General features: G+C 44.9%; 1 protein-coding gene across 2 annotated transcripts in view; it reads left to right on the top strand.

Annotated features, from left to right (window-relative positions):
- Nucleotides 1-12,695, top strand: part of CLPX (caseinolytic mitochondrial matrix peptidase chaperone subunit X) — a 46,662-nt gene that overhangs the window by 5,047 nt on the left and 28,920 nt on the right. For both annotated transcript variants that reach the window (XM_002718000.5, XM_070054384.1), the window contains exons 2-3: nt 4,850-5,010; nt 6,627-6,744. In XM_002718000.5, coding sequence (XP_002718046.1) covers nt 4,850-5,010; nt 6,627-6,744 — 279 coding nt within the window. The remainder of the gene's footprint in view (nt 1-4,849; nt 5,011-6,626; nt 6,745-12,695) is intronic.

Genomic DNA, 12,695 nt, shown 5'->3' with positions numbered 1-12,695 from the left:
TTTGAGTTGAATCATTTGTATGTTTTTGGAGGATAGTTCAAGATTGAGTATAGAAAATTTAATATAAATTACTCTTCTAGTTCTTAATAACCCTAAAATGGTTGTACTTACTCTAATATTTCTTAGAGACAGCTGCTCAGAAACTCAGAAAGCTTTATCTGTACAACAAAAGTGTTTTAGTAGTTTAACTTTAACTGATTGTTGTTGTTGCTGCCAAGTAGTCTTTTGAAATGTACTTTACATAAGTGTTTCCCTTTGTGACCTTCAGGTGTTCTGAGATTCACAGGCCCTCCAGGGGTCCCTGGATAGAATTCAGTCTCTGTCAACTTTATTTTTAGTAACCTCTAATTACAACAAAGCATTTCCTTCAATTAAGAATGTAAGCAACAAATTGCAGTACTCTTGTTAGTATCTGAATTTGTCACCAGTCAAAATCACTGATGGTTTCTTACCACATTAGTTGGTGATACCTCAAAATAGTGTTTATACTTTTTGTTACTATTGTAGTTCTTTTAAAAGTTGCTAGATAGTATTTAATTTTATAAATAAGAAAGGCTATTTATATTTAAAAATATTTTGGGGGTGTGCATTTGGCATAGCCCATGTCCCGTATTGAAGCGTGTAGGTTCAGGCACCTAGCTCTAGCAGTTTCCTGCTAATACATACCCTAGGAGGCAGCAGTAGTGACTCAAGTAATTGGATTCCTGTCACCCACGTGGGAGACCTGGTTGAGTTCCCAACTCCCTGCATTGTCTGACCTAGTCCTGACTGCTGTGGGCAGCTGGTGAGAAAACCAGCGAGTAACTACTTCAGTATAATTTATTTCCTTTGTTAAACATTCTATTTATATATATATATATTTTTTTTTTTTTTTTTTTTTTTGACAGAGTGAACAGTGAGAGACAGAGAGAAAGGTCTTCCTTTACCATTGGTTCACCCCCCAGTGGCTGCTGCGGCTGGCGCACCGCGCTGATCTGAAGGCAGGAGCCAGGTGCTTCTCCTGGTCTCCCATGCGGGTGCAGGGACCAAGCGCTTGGGCCATCCTCCACTGCACTCCCTGGCCACAGCAGAGAGCTGGACTGGAAGAGGAGCAACTGGGACAGAATCCAGCGCCCCGACCCGGACTAGAACCCGGTGTGCCGGCGCTGCAAGTGAAGGATTAGCCTATTGAGCCGCGGCGCCGGCCCTATTTTATATTTTTAAAAACATTATTCTAGGGCCGGCGCCGCGGCTCAATAGGCTAATCCTTCACCTAGCGATGCCGGCACACCGGGTTCTAGTGCTGGTCAGGGCACCCGATTCTGTCCCAGTTGCCCCTCTTCCAGGCCAGCTCTCTGCTATGGCCCGGGAGTGCAGTGAAGGATGGCCCAAGTGCTTGGGTCCTGCACCCGCATGGGAGACCAGGAGAAGCACCTGGCTCCTGCCTTCAGATCAGCGCGGTGCGCCGGCCGTGGCGGCCATTGGAGGGTGAACCAACGGCAAAAGGAAGACCTTTCTCTCTGTCTCTCTCACTGTCCACTCACTCTGCTTGTCAAAAAAAAAAAAAAAAAAAAATTCTAAGAAGAGATTAGCCCAAAGGCTTTACCATACTGGTGCATGACCCAAAAATAATTAACATCCCTGATTAGTTTGCTGTAGTGCTTTACATTTTCTTCCTTCCTTCCTTCCTCCCTCCCTTCCTTCCTTCCTTCCTTTTTCTTCCTCTTTTCTTTTCAAGATTTATTTATTTATTTGAGAGGCAGAGTCACAGACAAGGAGAGACAGAGAGAAGCATCTTCTGTATGCTGGTTCACTCCCCAAATGGCCACAATGGCTGAGGCTGGGCGGATCCAAAGCCAGGAGCTTCTTCCAGGTCTCCCACATGGGTGCAGGAGCCCAAGGGCTTGGGCCATCATCTGCTGCTTTCCCAGGCACATTAGCAAGGAGCTGGATCAAAGTGGAGCAGCCAGGACTCAAACTAGCGCCCATATGGGATGCTGGCACTGCAGGTGGACGCTTACCCTGGTATGCCCCATGCTTTATATTTTCTGTGAATATTTTATGATTGGTCATTTTCATTGCTTAGTGCATTGATTTTTAAAATGTGGCCCTCACACCTGCAGCATCAGCTTCACCTGGGAACTTAATAGAAACACATTCTTGGGTCCTACTCCAGACTTTCTGAATAGTACTAAGCTGGGCCAGGCTGAAGTCATGCGCTAGGAGGAACTCTGTCTGGGTCTCCCCTGTGGGTGGCGGAGACCTAACGAGCCATCACCTGCTGCCCCTCAGAGTGCTCATTAGCAGGATGTCGGATCAGAAGCAGAACTGGGACTGGAAATAGGCACTCTTATATGGGGATGTGGGCATCCCAAGAGGTACCGTATCTGCTGTGCCACGTGCTTGCACCCCTTTGTGATGTTCTTTGTGAATGTATATGGAGATGAGAGAATTGGGTTATTCTTTGTATATTTCCTGAAAAGCTTGGTGGGTTGATTTTTGTAGTTTATAGAACTGGAATAGATGATAAATAATTAAAGAAATTAGTTCTGACAGTACACACAGATGTGTCAGAAAATTGCAGTTAATAAAACCAGTTAGTTATATAAGTAAGCAATTGTTTAATTGTTTGAGACATCAGTAGTTTTAAACCAGTTTTTTTTTTTTTAACATTTGGATACAATGTGTAACAGATGTACAAATAAAAAGTCAAAAACTGAGTTGAGAATTTTGCTGGGAATAAAATGAGGAAAGCAACATTAATTTCTTAAATTGATTTAAGTATTAACCTCCCTTCCTCTTTTTTCTTTTTGGTTTACTCATTACCTCCTAAGAGCCCTCTTGTAAACTGCTGGTAAAGCTCCTTTCTTCCAGGTGCCTCATTAATATTTGTTAGCTTATGCAAAGTTCTTTCTTCTTAAAAAATGATTTACTGGGGCGCACTGTGGTATAGTGCCCATATGTAGTGCTGGCATTCCAAATGGGTGCCAGGCTGAGTCCCGGCTGCTCTACTTCAGATCCAGCTCTCTGCTATGGCCTGAGAAAGCAGTGGAGGATGGCCCAAGTCCTTGGGTCCCTGCACCCGCATGGGAGACCTGGAGGAAGCTCCTGGCTCTTGGCTTCAGATCTGCCCAGCTCCAGCCTTGCTGCCATTTGGGGAGTGAACCAGCAGAAGGAAGGCCTCTCTCTCTCTCTGCCTCTGCCTTTCAAATAAAAAGCAAAGTCATAGAGACAGGAAGAGACAGAGAGGGAGAGAGGGAGATAGATATCTTCTATCCACTGGTTCACTCCCCAAATGGCCACAACAGCCAGCAGCCAGCAGCCTGGAACTCTGGGTCCCCCACATGGGTGCAGGGGCCAAAGGACTCAGGCCATTTCCCCCTGCTTTCCTAGAAGCGTTAGCTTAACCCATTGTGCCACAACGCAGGTCCTATGCAAGGTTCTGAGTAGCCCTGTAGTGCTGGAAATCTATGACATTTTGTTTAACCTAGCCTAATACCTTTCAGATTTCTGTGCAGGGAACATTCTTAAAGACCAGTTTGGGAGACAGTGCTTCACAGTGTGCAATATGGCTCTTTTGTCACTTATTATAAATTATTTTGGGGTTTAGTTTGTATTTATATGAAAAAAGTCATGATGGCAGATACAAACCCCCAAGGACCCAATCTGGTCACACTTATTTGTTTACATACTATTTTTGCTTTCCTGCCTCTATGGTAAAGAAGTTTCCTGTTTCATGATTGAGATGAAATGGCCCACAAAGCTGAAAATATTTACTGTCCTGGTCCTTTTCAGAAAATTTCATCAACTCCTGGCCTAGTCTTTAGAATAGACCAATTAGTAACACACATCCTTTTAAAAGACTTATAGTGTCCAGGTCAGTGTTGTGGCACGGTGGGTTAAGCTGTCACCTGCAGTGCCAGCATCTCATTTGTGCGCCAGTGATGTGCCTGGCAAAGCAGCAGAGTATGGCCCAAGTCCTCTGGCCCCTGCACCCACGTGGGAAATCTGGGTAGAGTTCCAGGTTCCTGGTTTCGGCCTGGCTCAGCCCCAGCCATTGTGGCCATTTGGGGGGTGGACCAGCGATGGAAGGTATCTCCCTGTTGCCCCCACCTCTTATCTCTGCCTTTCAAAATGAGTAAATTCATCTAAAAAAGAATGGTAATGTCAAATATGGCAAAAGACTAAAACATTTGAAAGCAGGGTAGTGGTTATGTGGTATTTGTTGAATGATGTTTCTTTTGTAGTATTGAAATAATCCTTGAAGTGTATGTTTTAATGGACAGCATTAAAACATTTTTCCTACAATTTTTTTATTCTGCTTAAATATGTATAAAATTTATAAATATAAAGTTCAATAAAATTTAAGTATATTCATTTTGTTGTGCAACCATCACTACCATCCATCTTGTCTTAATTCTCTTCATCTTATAATACTAAAACTTTATACTCGTTACAATAATAACTCATTCCCGCAACCCACACCAGGCACCATTCACCAGGGTTTTTATGATTTTGATTACTAAGTACCTTACATAAATGCCTTACCTGCTACGCCACAGCACCGGCCCCCATCCTCTCAGACTTTGAGAGAGCCACATGTTCTTGTGACCTACGTCCCTTCAAAGGAGTAGATCCAGAAAGGAAAGTCTGTATTTACCGGGAGTCTTCCGCAGGCCCAGCCTGGCTTGTTTTTAGCGGACATTCCTCTGACGCTGCCACTATTTTCTCCATCAGGTTGCACTACTGCTGTGGAAACCGTGGCTTGTCTTTAGCTTTCCGTGTGCTAAAGGGAGTTTTGTTTGCAGGGGATTTATTGACTTCTGTCAGAATTTGATGTGTAGACTAATAGATTTCATTTCATTTTCAGGCGTTTCTTGTGGTCGCATTCATATACCAGTTTTAGGACGGCTTGGAACCTTTGAAACTCAGATTCTGCGAAGAGCTCCTCTTAGAACCTTTACAGAAACACCAGCATACTTTGCCTCAAAAGATGGGACAAGTAAAGACGGCTCTGGAGATGGAAATAAGGTGATTGTTTTACCTTGGTTGGCACCTAAGCACGTTTGAGTTCCCTCCTTTAAGCAATTAAATGTTAAACAATACTGTATATCCTGTTTTCTGTAGGAAATAGGAGAGAGTATGATCTGAAGAATTATATTTAATTTATTTTATATTTTAGTTTGAACCATAAGACTTTTATAAGCATTGCACTTAGTAAGCAGTAATTAAAATCCTAGCAACCCAAAGTAGTAAAGAACTGCCATTAAATAATCTGCATTGTCACTCAGTAGACTTGAACTAAATAGTCATCATTTCCTGCTTTAATGCAACTCAGAAAGGTAAACTTCAATTTATCTTCTTCCTAAAAATCTTGGATTTCTGTTATCACTTAATGTTGGGATACATTGTAGGAAACAAGTAGATGATTGATGATTATACTGGGTCAGTGAATTGTCAGTTTTTTGCATTATGTGAATTTGACTGATTCTTGAGTTAATATATGTAAGACAAAAGGTTAAGCACTTCCATATCCACACTTAGTCCTAACAATGGCTCTCTGAAGTAGGTGAAGTTATTCCCAACTTAGAGATGAATAATCAGTTAGCAGAATGTTGTTCTTAACTGCCGTGATAGTAACTCCTGATTCAATGTCATTGAAATGTTTTTTAAAATTTTTTAAAATTTATTTGATAGAGTTAGACAGTGATAGAGAGAGGCAGAGAGAAAGGTCTTCCTTCCATTGGTTCATCCTCCACATGGCCGCTATGGCCAGAGTACGCCGATCCGAAGCCAGGAGCCAGGTGCTTCCTCCTGGTCTCCTATGCGGGTGCAGGGACCCAAGCACTTGGGCCATCCTCCACTGCCTTCCTGGGCCACAGCAGGGAGCTGGACTGGAAGAGGAGCAACCGGGACTAGAACCCGGTGTCCATATGAGATGCTGGTGCCGCAGGCAGAGGATTAACTAAGTGAGCCACGGCGCCGGTCCCTAAAATGCAGTTTTTTAAATATGTACTTATTAATTTATTTTTAAGGATTTATTTATTTATTTGAAAGTCTGAGTTAGAGAAAGATCTTCCATCCATTGATTCGCTCCCCAAATGGCCACAATGGCCAGGACTGGCCCAGGCCAAAGCCAAAAGCCAGGAGCTTCTTCCAGGTCTCCCACATGGGTGCAGAGACCCAAGTGCTTGGGCCATCTTTTGCTGCTTTCCCAGTCGTATTAGCAGGGAGATGTATTGGAAGTGGAGCAGCCAGGTCTCCAACTGGTGCCCATATGGGATGCTGGCATTGCAGGCAGCAGCTTCACCTGCTATGCCACAATTCCAGCCCTGAAGTATAGTTTTGTTTTTTTTTTTTACTTAGAATAACTTTTTTCCTAGCACTCAGTGAGTCATTGAAAGCAAGCTATTTCTTACACATGATGGCACATACCCAGTAAGGGACTAAAGATAGTTTGTAAGAACTGATTTGATCTTTGTGGTAAATAGGTCTTTTGACACTGGTGGTAGTAGAGATATAAATCATACCAATAATTCCTTTCTAGAAGTCATAAAAATGATACAATTATGAACTATCTTGTTTAAGTTGCAAATAAAATAGTTGCCTAAATTGACACTGATTTTTTTATCCTCCACAAATGTTAGAAATCAGTCAGTGAGGGAAGCAGTAAGAAATCAAGCTCTGGGAATTCTGGGAAAGGTGGAAACCAGCTGCGCTGTCCTAAATGTGGCGACTTGTGCACACATGTAGAGACCTTCGTATGTAAGTGTTAACTCCCAGTGTTCTTTTTTTCTACTTTTCCTATAAATCTTTCAATGTGTAGAAATACATAAGTTAGAAAAATCATTGTGATTTTCTTCTTGAGTTTACGTGATTGCTCTCTTGTGTTCATTAGTTACTGAAAATTCCCTGGGCTGTTAATACTTTGCACTATGGTATAAGACATAATTTAAGCAAAAATCTTTGGTGCTTTGTTTTGCTTATATGTGTTTATTTCAAAGTTGGATTTTGTGAGTTTTTGAAAATATTTTATTTGAAAGGCAGAGAGAGAGGCTGGTGCCGTGGCTCAATAGGCTAATCCTTCGCCTGCGGTGCCGGCATACCGGGTTCGAGTCCTGGTCGGGGCACCGGATTCTGTCCCGGTTGCTCCTCTTCCAGTCCAGCTCTCTGCTGTGGCCCGGGAGTGCAGTGGAGGATGGCCCAAGTGCTTGGGCCCTGCACCCCATGGGAGACCAGGAGAAGCACCTGGCTCCTGGCTTCAGATCGGCACAGTGCGCTGGCTGTAGCAGCCATTTGGGGGGTGAACCAATGGAAGGAAGACCTTTCTCTCTGTCTGTCTGTCTCTCTTTCTCTCTCTCACTGTGTAACTCAGCCTGTCAAATAAAACAACAACAAAAAAATAATTGTATTGTCAAGATTGTAATTGATATTAGTTTGGTGTATGCTTTAGGTCAGCTTGACCCTAGTAACCATGTATTCCCCCTCCCCTCCTTGTGGTTTTTGCCTTTGTAAACTCTGTTTTGAGCTTTGGGGGCGAGAGTGTGTTGGGCATGAGCCCGTTCTCAATCCCTGGCAATAGAGGACTGTCAGATTTTAGCAATGTGTGGTGCTCTTCTGTTTGCACTCGCTCAGCACACCACCAGGAGCCTGGAACTCATCCAAGTGGATGGCAGAGACTTAACCACTGGAATCTTCACTGCTGCCTCCCAGGGTGAGCATTAGCAGGAAGCTGGAATCAGGAGCAGAGCTGAGATTTGAACCCAGGCCCTCTGAAGTAGAATTCAGTTGTCTAAAGCAGCATCTTAAGTGCTGCAGCAAACGCCCATCCCCAGTTTTGTGAGTTTTCATGTGTGTAATCCTTGGACCATAGGAGAACCAAGACTTATTTACTAGGTCCGGCACTTTGGTTAGTAGGCTAAGCCTCCGCCTGTGGCACCAGCATCCCAAATGGGTGCTGGTTTGTGTCCTGACTGCTCCTCTTCCCATCAGCTTTCTGCTTATGGCCTGGGAAATCAGTGGAAGATGGCCCAGGTGCCTGGGCCCCTGCACCCACATGGGAGGCCTGGAAGAATCTCCTGGCTCCTGGCTTCGGATCGGCCTATCTTCAGCCATTGCAGCCAACTGGAGAATGAACCAGCGGATGGAAGACCTCTTTCTCTGTCCCTCTTCTCTGTGTGTAATTCTGCCTCTCAAATAATAAATAAATCTTTAAAAAAATGTGGGAGTAGCTAATGTGGAAGTGAAGTGTAAAAGAAGAATACACATACCCACATAATAAGCAGACATCTGTTAAGTCAGACACTGATAGGCTTGGAGAATATACAGATGAACCTGACATTGTTCCTGTCCTCTGGAGCTTCATTGCAGGCCCCAGCAGAGCAACAAGCCCCCTCCTTCCTCACCTTTGCCCACCTGTAACACAAGTCTCCTCAGGAGACTCGTGTGTCCTGATGCTGAGGCCTCTGTGTTTACTTATTAAATTTGGGTCATCCTGCCACTATTGAGAATTTTGTTTGATCGTGGGTTACTAATTTTTTTTTTTTTTTTTTTTTTTGACAGGCAGAGTGGACAGTGAGAGAGAGAGACAGAGAGAAAGGTCTTCCTTTCGCCAGTGGTTCACCCTCCAATGGCTGCCGCGGCCGGCGCGCTGCGGCCGGTGCACCACGCTGATCCGAAGGCAGGAGCCAGGTACTTATCCTGGTCTCCCATGGGGTGCAGGGCCCAAGCACTTGGGCCATCCTCCACTGCCTTCCCTGGCCACAGCAGAGAGCTGGCCTGGAAGAGGGGCAACTGGGACAGAATCCGCTGCCCCGACCGGGACTAGAACCCAGTGTGCCAGTGCCGCAAGGCGGAGGATTAGCCTAGTGAGCCGTGGCACCGGCCTACTAATTTTTTTTAAAAGATTTATTTATTTATTTGAAAGGTGGAGATACAGAGAGGCAGAGAGAGAGAGAGATATCTTTCATCTGCTGGTTCACTCTTCGTATGGCTGCAGCAGCCTGAGCTGGGCTGATCCAAAGCCAGGAGCCAGGAGCTTCTTCCAGGTCTCCTACGTGGGTGCAGGGGCCCAAAGAATTGGGCCATCTTCTACTGCTTTTCCAGGCCATAATAGAGAGCTGGATCGGAAGTGGAGCAGCCAGGACTTGAACTGGCGCCCATATGAGATGGCAGAACTGCTGGTGATAACTTTACCTGCTATGCCACAGCACCGGTGCCTATTTTTTTTTTTTTTAGATTCATTTATTTTTTATTTAACAGAGTTAGACAGAGATAGAGAGAGGCAGAGAGAAAGGTCTTCCTTCCGTTGGTTTACCCCCCAGATGGCTGCTACGGCCGGCCCTGCACCAATCCGAAGCCAGGAGCCACGTGCCTCTTCCTGGTCTCCCATGCAGGTGCAGGCGCCCAAGCACTTGGGCCATCCTCCACTGCCTTCCCGGGCCACAGCAGAGAGCTGGACTAGAAGAGGAACAACCGGAACAGAATCCAGTGCCCATATGGGATGCTGGCGCTGCAGGCGGAGCATTAACCAAGTGAGCCACAGTGTTGGCCCCTAGATTTATTTGTTTACTTGAGAGGTAGAGTTATAGACAGAGAGAGGGAGAGATAGAAAGGTCTTCCATCTGCTGGTTCCTTCCTCAAATGTCCCCACAGCCAGAGCTGGGCTGATCTGAAGCCTAGAGCCAGGAGTTTTCTCCAGAGACAGAGAGAAAGGTCTTCCATCCGCTAGTTCACCCCCAAATGGCCTCAATGGCCAGAGCTAAGCAGACCCGAAGCCAGGAGCCAGTAGCTTCTTCAGGGTCCCCCATGCAGGTACAGGAGCACAAGAACTTGGGCCATCTTCCACTGCTTTCCCAGGCCATAGCAGAGAGCTGGATCGGAAGAGGAGCGCCAGAATACGACTGGCACCCACATGGGATGCCAACACTGCAGGCAGAGGCTTAGCCCACTATGCCACAGTACCAACCCCTGTACATCTTATCTATAATACTTTTTTTTTTTTAAAGGATTTAAATATTTATTTGAAAGACAGAGCAACAGAGGTAAAAGGAAAGACAGAAATTTTCCACTTGCTGATTCATTCCTCAAATGATCACAAGAGGCAGATCTGAGTTAGGCCAAAGTCAGGAACCAGGAACTTCATCCTGGTCTCCCAGGTGGGTGGCAGGGGCCCAGGTACTCAGGCCAGTATCTATTGCTTTCTCACATGCATTAGCAGGGAGCTGGATTGTAAGCAAAGCAGGTGGGACTTGACTGGCACTCCCATATGGGATGCTGGCATTACGAGTCATGGTTTAACTCGCTGCTCCACAGTGCTGGCCTTGCAAACCTGTACATCTTTTACAAATGGCCTGTTTAGGTAATTTTCTCTTTTTTGTCATTTAAGTAATTTTTAATGATGGAGGAATACAAAAAAGTAGAACGTTATAAAGCTAAAATTCTGTAACATATCTTCGTTGAACATAGTACTTTTTTTCCTAAGATTTATTTATTTCTTTAAAAGGCAGAGAGAGGGGGGGCTGGCACTATGGCACAGTAGGTTAATCCTCCGCCTATGGTGCCGGCATCCCATATGGGCGCCAGTTCTAGTCCCAGCTGCTCCTCTTCCAATCTAGCTCTCTACTGTGGCCCGGGAAGGCAGCAGAAGGTGGCCCAAGTGCTTGGGCCCCTGCACCTGCATGGGAGACCAAGAAGAAGCTCCTGGCTCCTGGCTTCAGATCAGCACAGCTCCGGCCATTGTGGCCATTTGGGGAGTGAACCAATGGAAGGAAGACCTTTCTCTCTGTCTCTCCCTCTCATTGCCTATAACTAACTCTACATCTCAAATAAATAAATTAGTTAATTAATTTAAAAAAAGAGAGAGAGATCTTCCATCTGTTGGTTTACTCCTCAAATGACTAATAGTTAGGACTGGGCCAGGCAGAAGTCAGGAGTCAGAAACTCCATCCTGGGCTCCTGCATGGGTGGCCAGGTCCCAAGTACCTAGGCTCTCTTCTCAGGCCTAATCATCAGCAGGAAGCTGGATGGGAGCAGAGCAGTGGGGACTCAAACTGCACTCTGCTATGGGATGCCTGCTTCACAAGTAGTACCTCAGCCCACTGAGTCACACTGCCAGCCCCGAACCTGGTACTTCTTAAAAAGTGTAAATATTATATTTTCACAAAATTACTACTTTTCACTAACAGTTGTTAAAGATTTATTTATTACTTGAAAGTCAGAGTTAACAGAAGAGAGAGATCTTCCATCTGCTGGTTCACTCCTCAGATATCTGCAGTGGCCAGTACTGGGCCAGGCCAAAGACAGGAGCCAGAACTTTCTCTGGTTCTCCCATGTGGGTAACAGGAACCCAAGCACTTGGGCCATCTTCCAGTACTTTTCCCAGGCCATTAGCAGGGAGCTGGATCGGAAGTGGAACAGCTTGGATGCTGGCATTGCAGGTGGCGGCTTTATATGCCATGTCACAACACTGCCCCACACTAACAATTTTTTGAAAGCTATATTTATTAATCATGTAGGTCTAGATTTTTCCTTTAGATTTATTTATTGAAATATTCACATATTGTACAGTTCATTCTTTTAAAAAGTGTATAGTTCCGTAGACTTCACTATATTCACCAATTTGTACACTTACCTTAGTTATGTAATTTCAAAACATTTTTACCACCCCCGAAAAAAAACTGTAATCCTTTGTAATCCCTCCTATCTCTGGCAACCCATGTCCCCTCCTATCTCTGGCAACTTTTATTCTATTTTCTTTCTCTATGAATTTGTCTATTCTTGCTATTTTATTTAATAGAATTATATGTGACATTTTATATCTGGCTTCTTTTACTTAACACGTTTCAAGGTTCATCTGTGTTGTGACCTGATTAGTGTGCTGTGAACATTTGTGTACAAGTTTTTTGTGTGGACATAACGTTTTTCATTCCCTTAGGTATGTACTTAGGAGTAGAATTGCTGGGTGAATTGCTGGCTCATAGCCAACTGGGGAGTGAACCAGCAGATGGAAGACCTTTCTCTCGGTCTCTCCCTCTCTCTTTCAGTAATACTCTCTCTCAAATAAGTAAATAAAATATTTTTAAAAAGTATTAAAGCTGTATTTAGCTCACAGGCCCTGCAGTTTATTTTATTTTATTTATTTATTTTGACAGGCAGAGTTAGACAGTGAGAAAGAGAGACAGAGAGAAAGGTCTTCCTTTTCTGTTGGTTCACCCCCAAAATGGCTGCTACGGCTGGCGCACTGTGCTGATCCGAAGCCAGGAGCCAGGTGCTTCCCCCTGGTCTCCCATGCGGGTGCAGGGCCCAAGCACTTGGACCATCCTCCACAGGCCACAGAGAACTGGACTAGAAGAGGAGCAGCCGGGACAGAATCCGCACCCCAACCGGGACTAGAACCTGGGTGCCGGCGCTGCAAGCGGAGGATTAGCCTAGTGAGCCACGGTGCCAGCCCAGGCCCTGCAGTTTAGTATTCCATCTTACAAGCCTATTTATAGTGATTTTATTATTATTAAAATAGGACATAAAAATGGCATTTAAAAATATTTATTTGCAAGAGAGAGAGAGAGAGAACATGCAAGATCTTCCACCTACTAGATTACTAATCAAATGGCCGCAACTAACAGGGCTGGGCCAGGCTGAAGCCAGGAGCCAGGAACCCCTTCTTGGTCTGCCTTGTGGGTAGCAGGGGCCCAGTTACATGGGCCATAATCCACTGC

Source organism: Oryctolagus cuniculus, chromosome 12 (genome assembly GCF_964237555.1).
Source record: "Oryctolagus cuniculus chromosome 12, mOryCun1.1, whole genome shotgun sequence".
Taxonomy (NCBI): domain Eukaryota; kingdom Metazoa; phylum Chordata; class Mammalia; order Lagomorpha; family Leporidae; genus Oryctolagus; species Oryctolagus cuniculus.
Note: the sequence above shows the minus strand (reverse complement) of the source record. Positions and strands in the feature narration are given on the sequence as shown.